The sequence below is a fragment of the Saccopteryx bilineata genome, chromosome 3, assembly GCF_036850765.1.
Source record: "Saccopteryx bilineata isolate mSacBil1 chromosome 3, mSacBil1_pri_phased_curated, whole genome shotgun sequence".
Classification (NCBI taxonomy): domain Eukaryota; kingdom Metazoa; phylum Chordata; class Mammalia; order Chiroptera; family Emballonuridae; genus Saccopteryx; species Saccopteryx bilineata.
The window spans coordinates 237,899,445-237,920,339 of record NC_089492.1 but is presented as its reverse complement, the minus strand read 5'-3'; the positions used below and the strand labels follow the sequence as shown (position 1 = coordinate 237,920,339).

General features: G+C 39.3%; 1 protein-coding gene across 1 annotated transcript in view; it reads left to right on the top strand.

Annotated features, from left to right (window-relative positions):
- ROR1 (receptor tyrosine kinase like orphan receptor 1) overlaps nt 1–20,895 on the top strand; it is a 458,686-nt gene that overhangs the window by 249,308 nt on the left and 188,483 nt on the right. Inside the window, exon 2 of the mRNA XM_066268986.1 lies at nt 15,046–15,117. Coding sequence (XP_066125083.1) covers nt 15,046–15,117 — 72 coding nt within the window. The remainder of the gene's footprint in view (nt 1–15,045; nt 15,118–20,895) is intronic.

Below are 20,895 nucleotides of genomic sequence, written 5' to 3'. Positions count from 1 at the left end.
GATTGTGGCAGGTGGAGACAAACCCAGTGTAGCATTCTCAGCTCTCTGTTCACTTTTTTTTCAGGAAAAATCTGTTTTATTCAAAGAAGGAAATTAGATTATCCAGGCTCCTTGTATTCATCTAAATATCTGACTCTCTAGAAACCACATAAGTTTCATCACCAAATCTTTGGTCAGGGCAGGATCCTCCAAAATGACTAAGTTCCTTTATACCCCGCCCCCACCTCTACCCTGTACACAGTATTTATCATGCTGTATTTTAATTCTTTGTTTATCTCTCTGTGTTCCTACCACAAAATGAGCTCCATGAAGTAAGGAACGGTCTTGATTTTGTTGACCATTACATCCCCGCACCTAGCTAGAACTTAGCTAGTTTGGAAGACAGTAGGTGCCCAACAAATATTTGTTGAATGAATGAGTAAATAGATAGATGGATGAATCAAGGAACAAACAAATGAACATAGTAACATTAAACTTCAGTTGAAAGTAAGGAGTTTTAGAAGAAATCCTTTCTGGCCCTGGCCAGGTGGCTCAGTAGATAAAACATCATCCTAGCATATCGAGGTTGTGGGTTTGAACCCTGGTCAGGGCACATATGAGAAGCAATCAATGAGTACATAACTATCATAAATGGAACAACTAAGTGGAACAAGGAGTTGATATTTTTCTCTTTTTCTCCTTTCCCCTTTTCTCTACCTTTCTTGCTCTCTCTTTCACTCTCTCTCTTTCTCCCTCTCCCTCAAATCAACAGAAAAATTAAAAAACAAAAAAAAATCCTTTCTGGACATCTAGTTTTCCAAAGTTCCATGACTAATACATTATGACTTTAGGAAACACCCAGCACATCTTAACTTCATTCCCATTGTGTATAGAACTTAACCAAGACTTTGTTTTGCAAGAGTCAAGAAAAACTCTCAGGCTGTCCTGGAATTGCAGCTGGGAAAGCATCTTTCTTGGGTCTCTGTTTCTTTTGAGTGACAGGTGACTGTGAATTGGCCAGAGACAATTACAGAGTAATAGGCTTTTACTACAAAATGGATTATAGACTATGAAATGAAAGTGTGCGTGGGCCATACAAAGGAGAAAATTAAATGACAAACCCCAGAACACAAAGACGAATGACACAGCAGGATGAGTAAGAAGGAAAAATTGCCAAAAGGCACTTTAGAGGAGGGGAAAGCATATAAGGAAGAGCAACCGAGTGGAAACCAGAAGAAAAGAGTCAAGTCTGTTGGTATCATTGGAAAGCTAAGGTGTCTGCAGCACCCAAAAGGAAAGGAAATGAGACCTCTGTAGGGAGGGAGATAAGACCAATTTCTGAGCTAAGTGTTTTCCAGCACGCTTCCTCTTTCTCTACTCTGTCTTTGCCAACTTGTTCTGAAGCCAGAAATAAACGAATTCTTTTGTTGCACTAGGCGCCACTGAGTGGCACCATGGGTGAATGAGGGAGTGCTAACTTTGGGTCCATTCATTTGGACTTTTCCTTGGGGAATATCCAGGTTTGAGCCATTGTGAAATTTCTGTTACGACTTTGCACTGACCCTGAGAAGATTATGTCTCCCTAGTAATTAGCAGGGAAGTTTCCTTTTTGTCTTGGGTAGGTGGGAGGGGGGGACCAGAGAAGCCCTGGAATTTTGAAATTATTGTTTGTTTACCTTTTGGAAAAAGTCACAAGTCACTTTACTTAGTGACTACTGGATTGGACACTAGTCTCATGAGAGCTGGTCTGTGCCTGTGTAACCTCACTTATCACTGGATCGGGATACAGGATGTGGCATGGCTGGGTGCTTTTTTGGAAGAGCTTCTGCATCCTGTGAATGTTGGGTCTCCAGCTGCCAACTGCTGAGATGAACCAGTAATCCTTTTGGAAAGCACAAGTTCTGTGTAACTGAGTATGGCCTTATTGAGCCTTTTGCACTTCCCCTTATGTGCCATAGTATTTCTAATATACAGGCAACAATCTTTCCCATGCCCGGATCCTTTGGGCTTCCCCCTCCTGAATCTGGAGGAGGTACTGTTTCTCAGTGCTGCCTACAACCCTCTGTTTACCTCTTTGTACCTGTTAATACCTATTTAGTTTAAAATTTAGGCTTATTTACAATTTTCAATGTATTTTCCAATTTATTTGCTTATTATTGCTTCTTGCATACAACTTCTTTTAGATTTAACTTCCGTTTTACTGAAAATAAATAATTTAGCACAAAAAGCTATGAATGGATTCCTGACAGTTCTACTCTTAATAAACATAAAATGGAAACAACCAAATGTCTGAGATGAGTGGTTAAACAAAGTGTGGTACATCAATACTATGGAATAGTACTCAGCCATAAAAAGAACAAACCAGTGATACACATAAGTTAGGTGGATATGAAGAGCATTGTATGAGTTCATTTATGTAACATTCTCAAAACAACAAAATTATAGAGATGAGAACAGATTAGTGGTTGCCAGTGGTTAGGTATGGTTGGAGGTTAGGTGTGGTTGGGAGGAGGGGATGGGTGTGACTATTACAAAGTAGCATGAGGGAGATCTTTGGCGATGAGATAGTTCTTTGTCTCAATTACAGTGTTGTTTCATCATGTCTACACAGCTGATGAAATGACATAGAACTCTACACACATAACAATGTTGGATTCCTGGTTTCTATATTGTACCATGATTATGTAAATTGCAACCATGGAGAGAAACTGGTGAAGGTTACCTTAGACCTCTTGGGTCTTTACACATCCTTTTGATTTCTTGTAGAGTCACTTCCACCCTACCCAAGTGCTGGAGGGACTGTAAGGGTCCTAGTAGCTTGTCTGGGCCATTGGGGAAAGTGTTTCCAGCCCCTTGCCGCAGATGAGGGACTCTCCGAGGCTCTAGGGGAGGCTTTAGGCAAGCTCTCAGCTGGCCACATCTTTGTTTTTCCAGTGTGCACTGAAACCACAGGCCCCAGCCCAGAGGCACCTTCTTCATCAGTTTCTACTTGCTGTTCTCTTCCTTTTGGGCACCTGAGAATGTCCTTTTATTTCTATCTCAGCTATGCATTATATTTTTTCTTGTGATACTTGATTCAGTAGTCTGGGTGTCTTTAGTCTGGTTGGGATGATTTGAAAGGAATGACTCATGGGGTAAGAGGGCCATTTCTGGCATTTTCTATTATTGCCCTGCCACACTGTTTATAATTGTGTCTCTGTGCTACTCTCAGTAGACTGTAAGTTTTTAATAATTGTTAGGGATCAGGTCAAGCTTTTTTATCTCAGTTCATACATGGGAAGTGCTCATATACATGTGTGTCAATGTATGAATGAGTAAATAAATCCCTAGAGTCCTGTGGGACAGACTCTAAGTATGATAGTTTTAAGTAAGATAGTTTTCGAGGCTATTTGTATTCACATTAAAGATGCATGTCATCATGGCTTTTTGGTATTATAATTCCTTTAAATACAAGAAATGCCTGTGATCTGAAATATTAATTTAGCAAATTTAAAGGAAAAATTTTACAGTATTTCCAAAGGGAAAAAGAGAAGGCATTTAAATATGATCAAGGAGTATTTCCTGTCCTTGCTTTGTGTTGTCTACCATCCTTTTTAGGTTTTAGAATTATGGAATCAAGCACTAATGGGGGAAGATCGTAGGCTCTGGTATTGGTTCTCAGATCAGATTTTGTTTTGCACAGCTTAGAGTTTGCAGAGGGCTTGTGGGGCCGAAGGGGCTTAAGTTGGAGAGCAAGTGAGTATTACTTTCAGCCTCCACGCCTAACCCCATTTTGGCAAGTTTGAGACACTCGGGCTCTGCCTTCAGACTGCCTGGGTTTGATCACAATCCCCATCCACATCCCAACAGGCTAAGGAGGTAAGTGCCTTAATATGTCTCTGCCTCAGGTTCTTCAATCTTGAAATGAAGATAATAATGGTACCTGCCTTGTAGAATTAATTGTTGAGAAGAGGAGCACAAGCAGAGCCTCGTAGTTGTTTAGAAAACCAGGACACCTTTTTATTTTTTTTTCTCCAATATAAAAAGATGAATAATACCACAAATTCTGGTATATTTAAATTTTTTTTCTTTCACAAAATAATGGGTTTGCCACATTTACAAGAAAGGCTCTGGGGTAGACACTTGTTCCCTCACACTTTACTTTGTGACTACTGGATGGGACATTAGTCTCATGAGAGAGAGCTGGTCTGTGCCTGTGTAACCTTCACGTATGCACTGGATCAGAATAGAGGATGTGGCATGGCTGGGTGCTTTTCGGAAGAGCTTCTGCATCCTGTGAACATTGGGTCTCTACCTGCCAACTGCTGAGATGAACCAGTAATCCCTTTGGAAAACACAGGCTTTTATCAATGAGAAGGATTCAAGGCTTCTTTTTTCCCCTTCCCTCCAAATAACACTCCCACTGTTCAGGCTTAAATACCAAAATCTTACGGTTTGCAGAATCAGTGCCAAAAAGTCAATCATCAGTGAAACTACAAAGATGATGGTTTCTATTGATCAAATTGGGAGAAGAATGATTTGCCCTCCTGCAGAGGTCAGGAAAGATAAGAGCCAGAGATTTTTAAAAACAGGCTCGATTTGACTAAATTGAATCAAACCACACAAAACACTTATGTTTTTAGAGAACTGGTGACCAATTCAGGAAAACCTCACAAAGTGAAAAGATTGGCTTGGATTAGTAAGGCATGTGAAATAGAATTTTTCTAAAAGCATGGTATATGCATTATTTCAAACCCAGACAACGACATAGCAGCAAACTAGAATATGTCCGCGTAGAGGATGGCTACTATCTGCCTTGCTAGACAGAAGGAAAGGCATGAAAGATCCTAGAGTATCCACTCCATGCTGGGCACCATACAGGACCCTTGTAGTCCATTATCTAATTTAATCCTACTGTAGTCCTGTGAGATGACTTTATTGTTTTCATTTTATAGAAATAACTTTCTCATGATTAGATAATTAGTAAATGGCAGGAAGTAGTATATTTTTTCTATTTATTTAGACAATTAAATTCAACAGGGTGACATTGGTCAACTAGAGTACATAGATTTTGGGCAAACACCTCCACATCATTTGGAAAGTAGATTATGTTGTATACCCATCACCCAAAGTCAAATCATCCTCTGTCACCTTATATTTGTCCCTCTTTATGTCCCTCCCTGTCCACCATTGCCCGCTTTCTCCCCCCTCCCCCCTCCCCTTGGTAACCACTGCACTCCTAGTCCATGAGTCTCAATTTTGTGTCCCACCTATGTATGGAATTATATGGTTCTTAGCTTTTTCTGATTTACTTATTTCACTCAGTATAATGTTATCAAGTTCCATCCATGTTGTAGTAAATGATACTATGTCATCATTTCTTATGGCTGAGTAAAGTATTCCATAGTATATATGCACCACATCTTCTTTATCCAATCCTCTATTGAAGGGCACTTTGGTTGTTTCCATGTTCTGGCCACTGTGAATAATGCTGTGATGAACAAGGGAGTGCATATGTCTTTATATACCAGTGTTTTTGAGTTTGGGGGGTATATATCCAATAGAGGGATTTCTGGGTCATATGGTAGTTATGTTCTTAATTTTTTTAGAAACCACCATACTTTTTTCCATAGTCCCATCAACAGTGAATGAGGGTTCCTTTTTCTCTATAGCCTCTCCAATACTTGTTATTACCTGTCTTGTTGATAATAGCTAATCTAACAGGTGCGAGGTGCTATCTCATTGTAGTTTTAATTTGCAGTTCTCTAATAGCTAGTGAGGATAAGCATCCTTTTATATATTTATTGGCCATTTGTATTTTTGGGAGAGGTGTCTGCTCCTGTCCTCTCCCCATTTTTTAATTGGATTGTTTGCTTGTTTGCTTTTGAGTTTTGTGAGTTCTCTATATATTTTGGATATTAACCCCTTATCTGAGCTGTTGTTTGAAAATATCACCTCCCATTTAGTTGGCAGTCTGTTTTGTTGACAGTTTCTTTTGCTGTGCAGAAGCTTCATAGTTTGATATAGTCCCATTGATTTATCTTTGCCTTTACTTCCCTTACCTTTGTGGTCAAATTCATAAAATGTTTTCTATGGCCAAGGTCCATGAGTTTAGTACCTATGTTTTCTTCTATGTAATTTATTGTTTCAGGCCTTATATTTAGGTCTTTGATCCATTTTGAGTTAATTTTTGTGCAGGAGTCAAACTATAGTCAAGTTTCATTCTTTTGCATGTGTCTTTCCAATTTTCCAGCACCTTTTATTGAAGAGGATTTCTTTTCTCCATTGTGTGTTTTTAGCTCCTTTATCAAAGATAATTTGCCCATATATATGTGGTTTTATTTCTAGGCTCTTGATTCTATTCCATTGGAATCTGCGTTTATTTTTCTACCAATACCATGCTGTTTTGATTATCGTGGTTCTGTAGTATAGTTTGAAGTCAGGTATTGAAATGCCTCCAGCTTTGTTTTATTTCCTCAGGATTACTTTGGTTATTCAGGTTTTTTTATGGTACCTTACAAACCTGATGTTTTTTTGTTCCATTTCTTTAAAAAATGACACTGGAATTTTGATGAGAATTGCATTAAATTTGTATATTGCGTTGGGTATTATGGCCATTTTAACTGTATTTATTCTTCCTATCCAAGAACATGGGATATTTTTCCATTTCATTGTCTTTTTTTATTTCTTTTAACAATGCTCTGTAGTTTTCAGTATATAGATTCTTTACATTCCTTGTTATGTTTATTTCTAGTTTTTTTTGTTGTGTTGTTGCAACTATAAAAGGGATTATTTTTTTGAGTTCATTTTCTGAAGTTTCATTGTTGGCATATATGAAAGCAATAGATTTCTATATATTACTGGTAATTGTGTATCCTGCAACCTCACTGTATTGGTTTATTGTTTCTAATAGTCTTTCTGTGGAGTCTTTTGGGTTTTCTATATACAGGTAGCGCTCGATTTACCACCACGATTGGTTCCGACAGACCCGTCATAACATGATTTGGTCATAAGTTGAGTAGGCTATATATACTGTACTGTGAAATGATGTTATAAAAATCTTTAAGTCATATTTTATCATAATTTTCTTTGTTCATTTTATGCCATTTATATTATCTGTATACCATTTTGTTTCTTATTTTTACATTCGTCAGATTTAAGTAAAACACTGCATTACCAGTACCAGTACAACTGATTTAATATTTGCAAAGACAATTTCCTCTTGGTAGACATCTTGGGAGGGGTTTGATGAAAAATATCCAAGACACAAAACACAAATTGCTGTACTGAGTCTGGGATGACAGTTGAAATGGTGCATGTGGAGATGGTAGTGCTGCCAGAAGCTGGTCTGCACTGTCGTACACCCAGCTGGGCAACGCTTGCGCTGCCAGACACGGAGCATCGTGGCTAGCGATTGTGGTCGTAAAGTCAAATGGTTGTAAGTTGATCAATATTTGTACAGGATCGTGTCATCTACAAACAAAAAGTAAAACCTTTATTTCTTCTTTACCGATAAAAATTCCTTTTATTTCTTTTGTCTGTTTGCTCTGGCTAGAACTTCTAGCACTATGTTGAATAGAAGTGGAGAGAGTGGGAAGCCTTATCTTGTTCCTGATTTTAGAGGAAAAGCTTTCAGTTTTTTACCATTTAAGATGATGTTAGCTGATGGTTTTTCATATATGGCCTTTATTATGTTGAGATGTTTTCCTTCTATACCCATTTTATTGAATGTTTTAAACATAAAAGGAAGTTGTATTTCATTAAATGCCTTTTCTGCATCTATTGATAGGATCATATGAGTTTTGTTCTTTGTTTTGTTGATACGGTATATTACATTAATTGTTTTATGTATGTTGAACCATCCTTGTGTTTCTGGGATGAACCCTACTTAATCATGATGTGTTATTTTTTTTTAATGTGTTGTTGTATTCGATTTGCTAGTATTTTGTTTAGGATTTTTGCATCTGTATTCATTAGAGATATTGGACTGTAGTCTTTTTTTGTATTGTCCTTGCCAGGTTTTGGAGTGAGGTTTATGTTGGCTTCATCAAATGTATTTGGAAGTATTGCTTCTTTTTCAATTTATTGGAAGACTTTGAGAAGGATAGGAACCAAATCTTCTTTGAATGTTTGGTAGAATTCACTAGTGTAACCATCTGGCCCTGGACTTTTATTTTCGGGGAGGTTTTTGATGGTTGTTTCTATTTTCTCCCTGCTTATGGGTCTATTTAGGCTTTTCACTTCTTTGTGATTCAGTCTAGGAAGATTGTATAGTTCTAGGAATTTATGCATTTCTTCTAGATTGTTAAATTTGGTGGCATATAGATTTTCATAGTATTCTACAATGATCCTTTGTATATCTATAATAATCTGTGGTAATTTCTCCTCTATTATTTTGGATTTTGTTTATATGAGTCCTTTCTCTTTTTTCCTTAGTGAGTCTTGCCAAAGGTTTGTCAATTTTGTTGATCTTTTCAAAGAACCAGCTGTTTGTTGTATTAATTTTTTCTATAGTTTTTCTGTTCTCTATTTCATTTATTTCTGCTCTAATTTTTATTATTTCCTTTCTTCTGCTGGTTTTGGGTCGCCTTTGTTTTTCTTTTTTCTAGTTCCTTAAGATGTGATATAAGGTTGTTTACTTGGGCTCTCTCTTGTTTTTTCATATAAGCCTGTAATGATATGAACTTCCCTTTTATTACTACTTTTGCTGCATCCCAGAGATTCTGATATGTTACATTGGCATTTCGTTTGTCTGTATATATCTTTGATCTCCGCTTTTACTTCTTATTTGACCCAGTCAATTTTTAGAAGTATGTTGTTTAATTTCCACATTTTTGTGGGTTTGTTTACTTCTTTTTTGCAGTTGAATTCTAGTTCCAAAACCTTATGGTCAGAGAATATGCTTGGTATAATTTTAATCTTTCTGAATTTGTTGATGTTAGCTTTGTGGCCCAACATACAGTCTATTCTTGAGAATGTCCCATGTACACTGAAGAAAATTTATACTCTGACATTCTGGGATGAAATGTCCTATAGATGTCTATTATATCCATTTGTTTTAGTGTTTTATTAAAGGGCAGTATTTCCTGGTGATAAATTCCTTTGGCTTCTCTATTTCTGTAAATGTTTTTATTTCTCTTTTATATTTGAAGGATAGCTTTGATGGATATAGTATTCTTGGCTGGTAGTTTCTCTCTTTCAGTACTTTAAATGTTGGGGTCCACTCTCTTCTGGCTTGTAGAGTTTCTGCTGAGAAATCTGATGATAGTCTAATGGGCCTTCCTTTATATGTTATATTCTTCTTTTCTCAGCTGCCTTGAGGATTTTTTTCTTTGTCATTGATTTGTGATAATTTTATTATGATGTAGCTTGGGTTGAGATAACTCAGTGTTGTTTGCTTCTTGGATTCGAGGCTCTAATTCTTGGGAAGTTCTCGATTATTTGTTTGAATATGTCCTCCATTCCCTTTTCCTTCTTTCCTTCTTCTGATATACCCATTATTCTTATATTGCTCTTTCTGATGGAGTCAAACAATTCTTGTAGAGCTCTCAGTTTTTAAAAAATTAATGAGTCTTTCTTCTCTTTGCCTGTTTTCAATGTTACTGAGTCTTTCCTCTATCTGGCCTGTTCTATTAGCTAAAGTTGCTACTGCGTTTTTCAATTCATGTATCTTTGTCTCTGTTTTCTTTTAAATTGTCAGTCTCTTTAGTGAAGTAATTTTTTTGTTCATTAATTTGTATTGTGAGCTCATTAAATTGCCTATCAGTGTTTTCTTGCATCTCATTGAGTATTCTTAGAACTTCAATTTTAAATTCTCTGTCATTTAACTCCAAGGTTTTAATGTAATTGAGATTTTTTTCTAGAGATTTTATATTATCTGTCTGAACTACATTTCTGTCTTGTGTATCTATGATATTTGATTTCTTCCTCCTTGATGGCATTTGAGAGTAGTATTATTAATAACACTAATGAGATAACTAAAAAATGGAAAAATACATTGAAAATGAAAATTTTATAAATAATAAGTGGAACAAGAACTACAGAGAACAAAAGCAGGAACTGAGGAAAATGGAAAAGAGAAAAAAATGAAGTATAAAACAAGCAAAATTCCACAAAGAAAAGTATGAGTCCAAAATAAAATAATTTGATGAAAAATGACATTCAGATAAGAGGAAAAAAGAATAAAAAGAAAAAAAAAGGAAGAGAGAAAAAAAAGAAGTAAAAGAGAAGGTGTCAGAAATAAGACCCTCACACACACAAAAAACAAGAATAAAAAATATAACTACTAAGGATAATGAATATGAAATGGGAAAAAGGAGTAAAAGGAAAGAAGAAAACAAAAAGCAAAAAAAAAATGTATTTTCCAGTTTTGAGAGATAACTTCTCCCTTTTTCCGTCAGGTGGAGCCGTACTACAAGTTTTGCATCTGTGAGGTTCTTGGGCGGAGCTTTGCTGAGGCGTGGGTGTGGTAATGATGTAGGCAGGGCCACAGGAACACTGGTAGGATGCGCTTGTTGTTCCGGCTTTGCAATTTTATGGCTCTAGCAATGGCAGCCTCAGGTCTCCAGGAGTCTCTCACCATACCCCAACAGAGCAGGGAATCTAATGTCTGACACCTCTACCTCTCAGAGGAGAGAGCAATCCAGAGACTCAGCTGTGGGGTATTCGCTACTGCCAGTTTGCGCAGCAAGGGGAACAGTGGACTTTGGGTGTTGGGGGAGACACAGCAGGGTCCTTCCTCTGATACCACTCAAAGCAGTCCTGGGCAGGGCAGGGGCTGTGCGCCTTGAGCAGTGGGTGGGGACAGATCGCAGATCAGGTGTGCCCCTGCATCACGCAGGCCAAAATCTGTGGACCCCATGGGCAGATTGTGCATGCCTCAGCGCCCCCGTGCTGATCTCCATAGGCTAGCTGGGCCGATCTTGGGAGCGTGCAGCAGGCTATGTATAGCTCACCCAGCTCCTGCGATTGCAGGTGGAGACCGGCGATGCAGGCAGAAGCCAGAACTGGCCATGTTCCTGCTCTCGGTTGCGGTTGTGCACCCACCTTAATTCAGCTTCTTCCCGTCTGCCCCTCTGTCTCTCCACTTCTTACAACTCAGAAACAAAACCCACGCTAAAAGGGCCTCCCTCCCTCAGCTCAGTGAAGAAAGGAAAAACCTCCGACCTCCAGCCTCTTTCCTCCATGATTGGATTTTATCTTCCACCGCCTTCTCACCTAATCATACCTTGATCTGGCGTGTGTGTATTTCAGGTGCTCCTGTGGTTTTCTCTCTGCATATAGTTGTTGAATTTGTTGAAATTTCAAGAGGAGAGATCAGGAGTATCTCTCACATCGCCATTTCTCTGATGTCACTTGGAAGTAGTATTTTTATCTAGCCATCTATTTTCCTTACGTATAGTACTGGTTCCTAATTGACACATTAATTTGCTGTTACCACAATAATTTTACACAAAGAGAGACTGCTAGTCTTGTATTAAATATCTCATCCTTTTGCCACGGTGAAGAGAACAAGAGAGGAGCTGAATCTATCACTGAGATTCTATAAGGTCAAGACTGGTGGTCCTGTCTCTCTCTAATGCTGCTGCTAACCATGAAGTCGATGGAGGTCAGGTTGAGATGTGCTCAATTTTTCTTCAAGTTCAGCCTTCCTTTCAGGGGTAGGGGAGGAGCTTCTTAAACATTATTTTTGTGAGAGGAATTACTAATACTAAAGTTTTCACATTAAATAATTGGCCTTTAAAAAATGTGGCCTCAAGATAATATTTTTCAGAGGTAGATTATTCCTAATTTAAAATATGTTACCTGTCTTTATTATCATTTTATTTGAGAAGCTGAACATGTGGTTATTGAAAGGAATAGATCTTGAAGCATAAAACAAAATTCCTCAGAATCATCACAAGCCCTTAATGAGCTTGTGAATTGAAATGATCTTTGCCGTAGCCCAAGAATCAAGTGGTAATTACTGTCCAGGGACACGTGGGGACAATTGCCCTGTTAGCAGTGCCAAAAATCTATTCATCAGTCTTAAATTATATTCAATCAGCAATTCAAACTCAGGTTAGAAAAACCCAGTGGCATACAACTAACTTTCTATAAAATTCATGCTGTAAAACGAAACCAATATTCCAGCAATTTAACTGTGAGCAGCAGTAAGATAAAGCTATGAAAATATTGAATGTAAATGTTGTCAAGATCTGTCTTAATCCCACCACTTCTCTACCCTTAGCTTCCGTGCCTGAAATGTGGACATGGTTCCCAAGCACCCTGAGGTCTGGGTCTTGGAGGGCTTGATGAGCCTTTTTCTAAGGCGAACCGTAGTGCCCCATCTTACTGCAAACAAGGGGCTATTATTCAAATAGACAAAGTGGGTGGTAGTGGGATGGGGTCAGAGTGGAGCTGTGGTTAGAGTCATACTTTTGGGCAGTGGTGGGATTCAGCCGGTTCGCACTGGTTAGGCAGAACTGATACCTAATGATTTGTTGAGTTCGGCAAACCGGTTGTTAAAATGGCACTTATAATCAGGCTTCTTTCTAAGGTGGACGCCTGGACAGCCACCCAAAGTGGAAATCACAAATTTATATTTCTTACTCTCTTTTAACATTCATCTGCGAAACAGTATTCTAAGCACCCCTAGTAATGTTCATTCTGTCCATAGGTGAAAAAAACTATAAGTGAGGACACCAATCAAGAAGCAATATGGAAATATCTTAAATAGCAGTTTTTGTCAGGTGTTATTTAATATTTTTGTCAGTATTATAATCTTACTTACAATCTAGTTTTGTGTACCTTTTATTGTTTTTATTTAAGTATTAAATGCATGAAATAACTACCTTGCGGTATATAGTTTTTTTTATACTTAAAATGGTCATTAAGGCAGAGAACTGGTTGTTAAATTATCTGAATCCTACCACTACTCCTAGGACCCTGAAATGCAGATAATTAGCTACTCCTGGTAAGACCACCTGCATAAAATGCCCATTGCAGGACAAGTGGTTAATAGCAGTAGCACTGCTTTCTACTGTGGCTTTGTGTTAAGTATTTTTCTTACTTGGGTAAATTTTCCTTTTTGTTTTCATATTTGGGAATTTTATGTGCTTTAAGATCCCTGTCATACTGCTTGTCTGACTTCCGACCCCCTTAAAAGAATCCATGCTTCTTTATTTTTTTGGCTCGGTATATGTGAGGTGACTGGGGCCATTTGAGATGGAAAGGGTATGTGTGGTTTGTCTACTTTCTTACCCACCTGAACAGAGAAAGAGGCCAGCCAAGGAGGTATGTACAAACCAAACAACCCTTTGTCTCTGCCATGCGAGGCAGGTTGATCGAAGACCCAGTAGACAAATTACAAGTGGGCCTCGGCAAGGTCTTAGCAGGTAAACATCCTGTCTTTGGCAAAGTTCACTCACAGTGGCGTGTGGTGTCTGTGGCCATGTGGCAGAGGGTCCCCATCAGTAAATAAGGAAATGTGGAAAGTGTGCTTATCTGGGTGAAAAGGTGAAGCGAGAGAGAGGTAAGGTGAAATACAACTCAGGTTTCAGACTTGTTTACTGGGCAGCGTGGGCTGCTCAGAGTTGTGTGGGTGGTGGAGTCAGATAGACTTGGATTTGAGTCCCAATTCTTCCACTTAACTTAAGTTCATCTTGTGTTGCAACTCAGATCCAATTTTTAGTGGCTACCTAGAGTACTGCATTGAAAAGACTCTAAGGCAGATCCCAGGTTGACTAGACAAAAAGAGCCATAATTGAAGGGGGAGTTTCACACCTCCCCTCCTCCAAAAAAATTGATTAATGATACTGCACCAGATTGAAGGAAGGGGAACTGACAGTGTGGCTACCATAAATACAGTGTCTAATGAACTAGGCTCTGGGCTCTGTGAGACCTTGCACGAAACTGTTGTAATATAGTGAGGTGTATGCGTGTGTGTGCGCGCGTATGTGTGTGTGTATCACCTAAAGGGAAATTAGTGGAATCCAATGAAATGTGCTAGCAGGATAGTGTCATGGCTTAAATTTTCAAAAACAACAAAAAATTATTTGTGTTAGTACAGAATATTAATGAAGTTTTAAAATCTTCATAGTATATTATGCCCTTTAGATTGTTGACTTGCATGTTGGCTTTAATTTATGGTGGTTTTGAAAATGATACCTTAAGTTCAGTTAAACAGAAATGAGTCTCCATATTCAAACACTGAACTTTCATTTGTCTTGACTGGAAGTTTTTTTCTTTTGTATTTTTCTTAAGTGAGAAGCAAGGAGGCAGAGACAAGACTCTCGTGTGTTCCCAACCAGGATCCACCTGGCAAGTCCACTAGGGTCAATGCTCTGCTCATCTGGGGCCGTTGCTCTGTTGCAACTGGAGCCATTTTAATGCCTGAGGCAAGGCCATGGAGCCATCCTCAGCACTGGGCCAACTTGCTCCCGTGGATCCTTGGCTGAGGGAGGGGAAAAGAGAGACAGAGAGAAGGGAGAGGAGGAAGGGAGGAGAAGCAGATGGGTGCTTCTCCTGTGTGCCCTGGCCGGGAATTGAACCTGGGATTCCTGCACATCAGGTCAACGCTCTACCACTGAGCCAACCAACCAGGTCTGCCTGAAAGTTTCAATATACAGAAATGGGTTTCTCTATGAACACAAATGCTATCAATTCATTAACATAAATTAAATCAGCAGCAAAAAGCAACATTGTTCTTATTTTTTTGAGAAGACTATTGAATATATTCACCTCAGACTGGTTGTCTAACCAGAAATGGAAATGTTTATGATTGATAATGGTTGGTCATTTCTGCAGGTTTGGTTTTTCATTAGTGGAATAATTTGTGTTTAAGTTGTCAAGCCTGTGTTTCAGAGAAAAAAAGAATCTTAAGACCTGGCCTACAGATTGTCCATATGGATAGCCTGTCTAATGTTAGCCCCTTTGCCTGGCGAGAAGAGCCACCCTCCCCCTTTTGATAAGCTGCAGAATGAATGGCAGTGGTCTCTCTCAGAAGGCAGGGTCTATGGAAATCTCCTGTAATGCTTCTAACAGCTCATAAGTTACTGTAGTTAATATTACCCTTGTCTCTCCCCCCTCCCTTCTTTTTCTTTTCAGAAACAGAGCTGTCAGTCACTGCTGAGTTAGTGCCTACCTCATCGTGGAACATTTCAAGTGAGCTTGACAAAGGTATACAGTGGGGACACGCTGGAGGGGTGGAGGAGGGGAGGTGTGAAACTCCATTTTGAACCCTGGCACAACCTACTTTGAAATCAACTGTTTTTTAGATTACTAGATGGAGGTGGGGGCCAAAATAAATTCCCCGCTTACTTTGTGATCATTTAACATTTAATGACTCGGAATTCTATTATTTTTGGAGGGGTTTTTTTTTCTCTCTCTTTCTCTTTCCTTTCCCTTCCTCCTCTAAAATGTTCCACATGGTGAAAATGTTTCAAGATGTGAAATGGGGTTGTTTCTGACCTTCCTGACACTGCATCTAGTGGATCTTATTTAGGGGATTTGATTCCGCCTGAGCCCAGACTGATCAGAGCTGTTTGCTGGGTGACCTTTTACAGTGAGTATTTGATATGCTTGCTGGGTGCAGGGCAGAGTAGTTGGAATGTATGTAATTGCCTGTGCATACAGACGGCAGCTTCCTCTGTGCACATGGGGAGCAGGTTCCTTCTATGAGACTGTTGGAGTATTAATTAAGCCCTGCCATATGCTAAGCACTGGCTACTCTGTGGAGATCCTACATCCTGGAATGATAAATCAGGACACATTTAAAGCCCCCGTGATTGGCTCATATAACCTTTCCAGCCTTGTTTCTCTTTACTCCCCTTTATGCCCTGTATGCATTTCCAGCCAAATTTGTATTTTTTCCTACTTATCCTGTGCTTTTCTGCCCCTCTGCTTTTGTCTAAGCCACTCTTTCCACCTGACTTGCTGTGCCTTCCTTGCCAAACACCAGTCTACAGGGCGGCAAATTACTCCTCCAGGTTTAAGCATAAAGTCTATTATTAGCCATAGTCTTTCCTAATCCTCAGCAGGAAATGGCCTGTCTTTGGGACTCCCATAGCCCTTTTCTCTGTTCTTCTCTTTACATTTTCTATGTTATATCATAGTGATTACCTATCTACATATCTCACCCTTAGACCTGGAAATTCTTGTAGGTAAGATATCGATCTCGTTTTTTCTTCTTCTTCTTTTGTCTTTGTCTCCATCACAAAAATCTCACACAGACTGCTATTCATAGGAAATCCTCAATAAATATGTCTGGAATGATGAGTCACATCATATCTAGGGACACAGAGATGGATGGGCCATGTGTGAATATTGTGTGCAAAGATACTGCTTACAAAAATTGGAGTATTTCAAAATGAATATGAAGCAATAAAAAAGCATTTGATATTTGTATTAAACAAGAACATCAGAAAAGCAAACAAGTCAAAGAAAGTAGTTAATTATGCAAGTGAGATGCAAAACCAACTTGTATTTCATTGGTGAAAATGCACTATACAAAAGGCTGAAAGTAGTATAGTATCTGCAGGTTCTCAGATCCCCTCATTTTTGTGAGCAGTGTATGTTCAACAAACTTACTGAGTTTCTGCTTTAGTTCAGACATGAGTCTAGGTTACGGAATAATAATGATAAAAGGAGGTCAGAAGTCATGGTCAAAATTGCCTTTTTTAATCAGCCATCTTTTATCTGTTTATATAAAATATATTCACTGGGAGCAGTATTTCCTTTCCGAGGTGAGAGAACTTTACAAAACAGTAACAGACAGTTATTGTGCTAGTTATCCTTTTTACATGTTTTAGAGTGACAGGATGAGCTGAAATGTCTTCTGACCAAAGGACATTTGGGATGACTTATTGTTAAATTTGATCTGGGCATTCTTTTTCTAATTAAGGATTAAAACAGGAACTACATGCTGGTGCTCTCCACCTCCAGCACCAAGTCCAGTGCCTAGGAGGCAGTAGCTTTTCAATAAATATTTATGAGCTGTTTTTAGTGGAAAAGAAGAAATCAAGCACACTAGAGGTGAACTCTTTGCCTCCTCGGTCAGCTCTGCACCAGGGTGCTCTCAAGAATGTGAACTTAATTCTTCATCAGCTCCTTATGGCACCAGCAAAATAAAATGACAGTATTGCACACTACATATTCTTGATCAGGTACCAGTTATGGCTATAAAAGGACATCAGTATGTGCTAAAAGGCAGCAGAGCCCCCAGTGAAGAACCTAGCCCTCCAGACTTCATATCTCTGCTAGGCCAGCACTGTAATTAGCCGTGCTTGCCCTTTAAGAAAGAAGTAGTATCAGGAGTAAGGAACCTACTGGTCAAAGGGCTGAACTAAGGCAGGTCTCAAACTTTGTTGTTTGTTCAGCGTGGCCTTCCAGAGAGCATGGATGGCATGCTAGGGATTCTTGGTGTCTTTTTTTCTCTAGAAGATAATTACTGTATGGTCTTTAATTCCCACTTAGAATAAAAGAGACAGCTGTTTAATTTATTCATTCATTGTTCACACCTTTATTGCTTTCTACTCTGGTCTGGGTACTGTCTGAAGAACTAGGATTGAAAGATGAATCAGACAAAGGTCTCTGTCCTCCACGAGGAAGAGTGATATCCAAATGCTCACTCATATCCTTCTGGTCAATGTGATAGACTAGGTTGTCAAGGGAGATTCTCTCTAATCACAGATGGATACTGGTGGAAATATACAATAGAAAAGAAAAATCCATTGCCAAGCTGGTATGCAAAAAGGAGAAATCCCCAGGTGCCAGAAGCAAAAAGCAAACTCATTAATGCAGCAGTGACCCGTGAGAAAGCATTAAACAAAAGATCCTTTGAAAATATGGAACAGTATGTATGGTTCTAAGGGCTGCAGTTTCAGTACCCCAGGAAGATGACAGCTGAGGCCACAGCAAAGTCGCTACATAGCTCGCTGTCAGTGTGGAATGACTAGCGTGAGCATGAAATAAGGAAGATTCTTCTGAGGTTCTGGTATGGAAGTCTGTCAGCCATCCTGGGTCACTGGGGTCTCCCATGAGAAATCCAAACCAAACCTACACTAGACGTGGGCATGGGGTTGGGGCTCTTTTCGTGTAGTGCACATGCCGCAAACCAAGAAGATAGTGCAAAAACTTGGTCTGAAATTAATTAAACTATGAAATACTGACCCAGAGCAACCTAAAAGCAGGCCCTAAAAATGTCTCAACATCCCAGTACATGTGGGTCTCCCAACAAAAACAAAATTTTAAAAATCAAAACCACAAAACAAACTTAACAGCAAACTCCTGCTGATGTTAAGTTTACTTTTAAATACATATTACAGTACATGCAGGAGATGAAACATGCCACCAGTAGTGAGAGTCAGCAGATGAAACACAGGGAAAAATTTATACCTTAGAAACTAAAGACAATATAATAATTTGAGGGTAGATACATTAGAAAATGTTCATGGTGAAAGAGGGAATAGAAACCATAGGGCAAGTACTAGATAACAGGAAAAAAGAGTAGACATTTTAAAAGAACTAGACAGAAAGTCTAGAATTAAAAGTTATCAAAATTAAAGATTTATCAAATGAGTTAATCAGCAGATGCATTTGAGTGAAGAGAGAAATGCTGAACTGGGAGATAGATTTGAAATAATATAGTGGTGAGAGAATGAACTCTGTGACTCAGTTTTTCCTGACACTACTACCTGTATACTGTGTGACTTTGGTTAAGCCACTCAACCTATCTGTGCTTTGGTCTTCCCATTTGTAAGATGAGATAATAAAAGTAACTACCTCATATGGTGGTTGTGAAAATTTATCAGGCTAGCAATCTGATAAACTAATTGGAGATTAAGAAGTAACAGCTGTTTTTGGTTAATGTGGTTATTATTTTGGGCTTAATAATAAAAAATAATAATAGATACTTTGGCAGGCTTGTCAGGAAAGCATATTTTGGCTTAGAGTAGGAATTTCAGGTTCTGTTAAATCGGCCCGTGTCAGCAGCTGCCCACTCTGGCCTTACACACATGAGTGTTCATCCACACAAGTGCCATACTTCTTAGCTTAGTAAATGTGATTTTCCATGATATTACCCCTGTCGACTCCTCTTATGTCACCCCTACACTTCATACTTTGTACTCCATTTGTTTCAACAACACACCTCTAAATTTCCTAAATATATATATCTTTAGGGATGTGCCTTTGTTTGTGCAGTTCCTTCTGACCGAATATCTGTAACCCCGTTCTACCCTTGGCTAACTCCATCTTTACTTAAGCATCACCTTAAACATTCGCTCACCCCCTTTTCCTCACAGTGCTCATAATAGGCATAGTGCTGAATAAGAGGCAGTATTCCTGCTTTGATGGACCTTATATTCTAGAGGAGAGACAATTAGTGAATTCTTACACCAATCCCATTGGCCATGCTGTCAACAGTGCCCCAAATATTTCATATGTGGGGTGTCATATCACTTTATGTCTATCTTTTTTTTTTTTTTTTTTTTTTTTGCATTTTTCTGAAGTTGGAAACGGGGAGACAGTCAGACAGACTCCCGCATATGCCTGACTGGGATCCACCTGGCATGCCCACCAGGGGGCGATGCTCTGCCCATCTGGGGCGTCACTCTGTTGCATCCAGAGCCATTCTTTGCTCCTAGTGGAGCCCTGGCTGCAGGAGGGGAAGAGAGAGACAGAGGAAGGAGAGGGGGAGGGGTGGAGAAGCATGTTAATCCAAATTCGGAGGGACCCGAAATATGGAAGACAGGAGCAAGGTCCGTCGTTTACACATTAAAGTTTTATTGTCTAGCTTGGCCAAGCGGCGGGAACTCCGACAGAAATCTGTCAGAGAGTGCGCTGGCCCTTTGTTCTACTTAGTTTTTATAGTTTTGTAAGTGGGAAGTACAGAAGCAAAAATTGCAATTAGGAGCCCCTTACTGCTATTGGTTATAGTCATATGTCCTTTAACATGATAGGACCACGTTCAATTTGCAAACCATACATCATTTTGGAGAAAACAAAATTTACAAGTCAACACAATGGTAGAAAGATATCTCTTTACATATTAAAAGGCCTTCCTATATTTTCTAGTGTTCATCTGCCATCTCTCTGTCCAGAGTCAGAGGTATGAACCACATGCATTTACATAAGAGAGATAGTTTCCGTGGGGACAAATGCCCGCAAATGGCTCATAGTTATAAGAAAAGGTTTATTTTGGCTTTTCCCTTTCTGCACCTGGCTAGCCATTCACTCCTTTCCCCACAGGTGTGGTGGAATGTCAGGGAATCTATGCTTTCCTTCCCTTTTCATTTACAATACAATGGCAAGAGCCATCCTGGTTATGCTATTCACACAGTACAGAAACTATTCTCAAAATTTCTCTGCACACCTTAACCCAAATTAATAAAATGTTCTCCAAGCCTCCTAAAATATTAATATTAATTCTGTAGCCTTTTGGTACTTTACAACATCTGCAGGTGAAATGGCTCAGTGGCTCCTCAGCAGATGGGCGCTTCTCCTGTGTGCCCTGGCCGGGAATCGAACCTGGGACTCCTGCACACCAGGCCAACGCTCTACCACTGAGCCAACCGGCCAGGGCCACTTTATGTCTATCTTGATTAGAACCTTTAACCATGCTGAATTGCAATGTTCTCCTTTGTGCCTGCCCCTTTAAAGTCAGGGGCTTTCTTATCTACTGGCATGCTGTACTGCACAGTGTCTGGTGTGTAGTAGAAAACATGGTGTTAAATAATAGGGGTTCACATACCATCTGTGCCAGTTCATAGCTACTCTGTGTGAATACCTACTAGGTGTAATGCATGTGCTATGTATGTGGCACACATCATTTGAGTTCACACCACCCCTATGCAGATAGGGTAACTGAGGCTCATGCCAGTTAAAGGACTTGGCTGTGGGGCACAGCTGGTGAGTGGCAGTGCCAAGATTCCCACCAAGGCCTCAGGCCAAATCCAG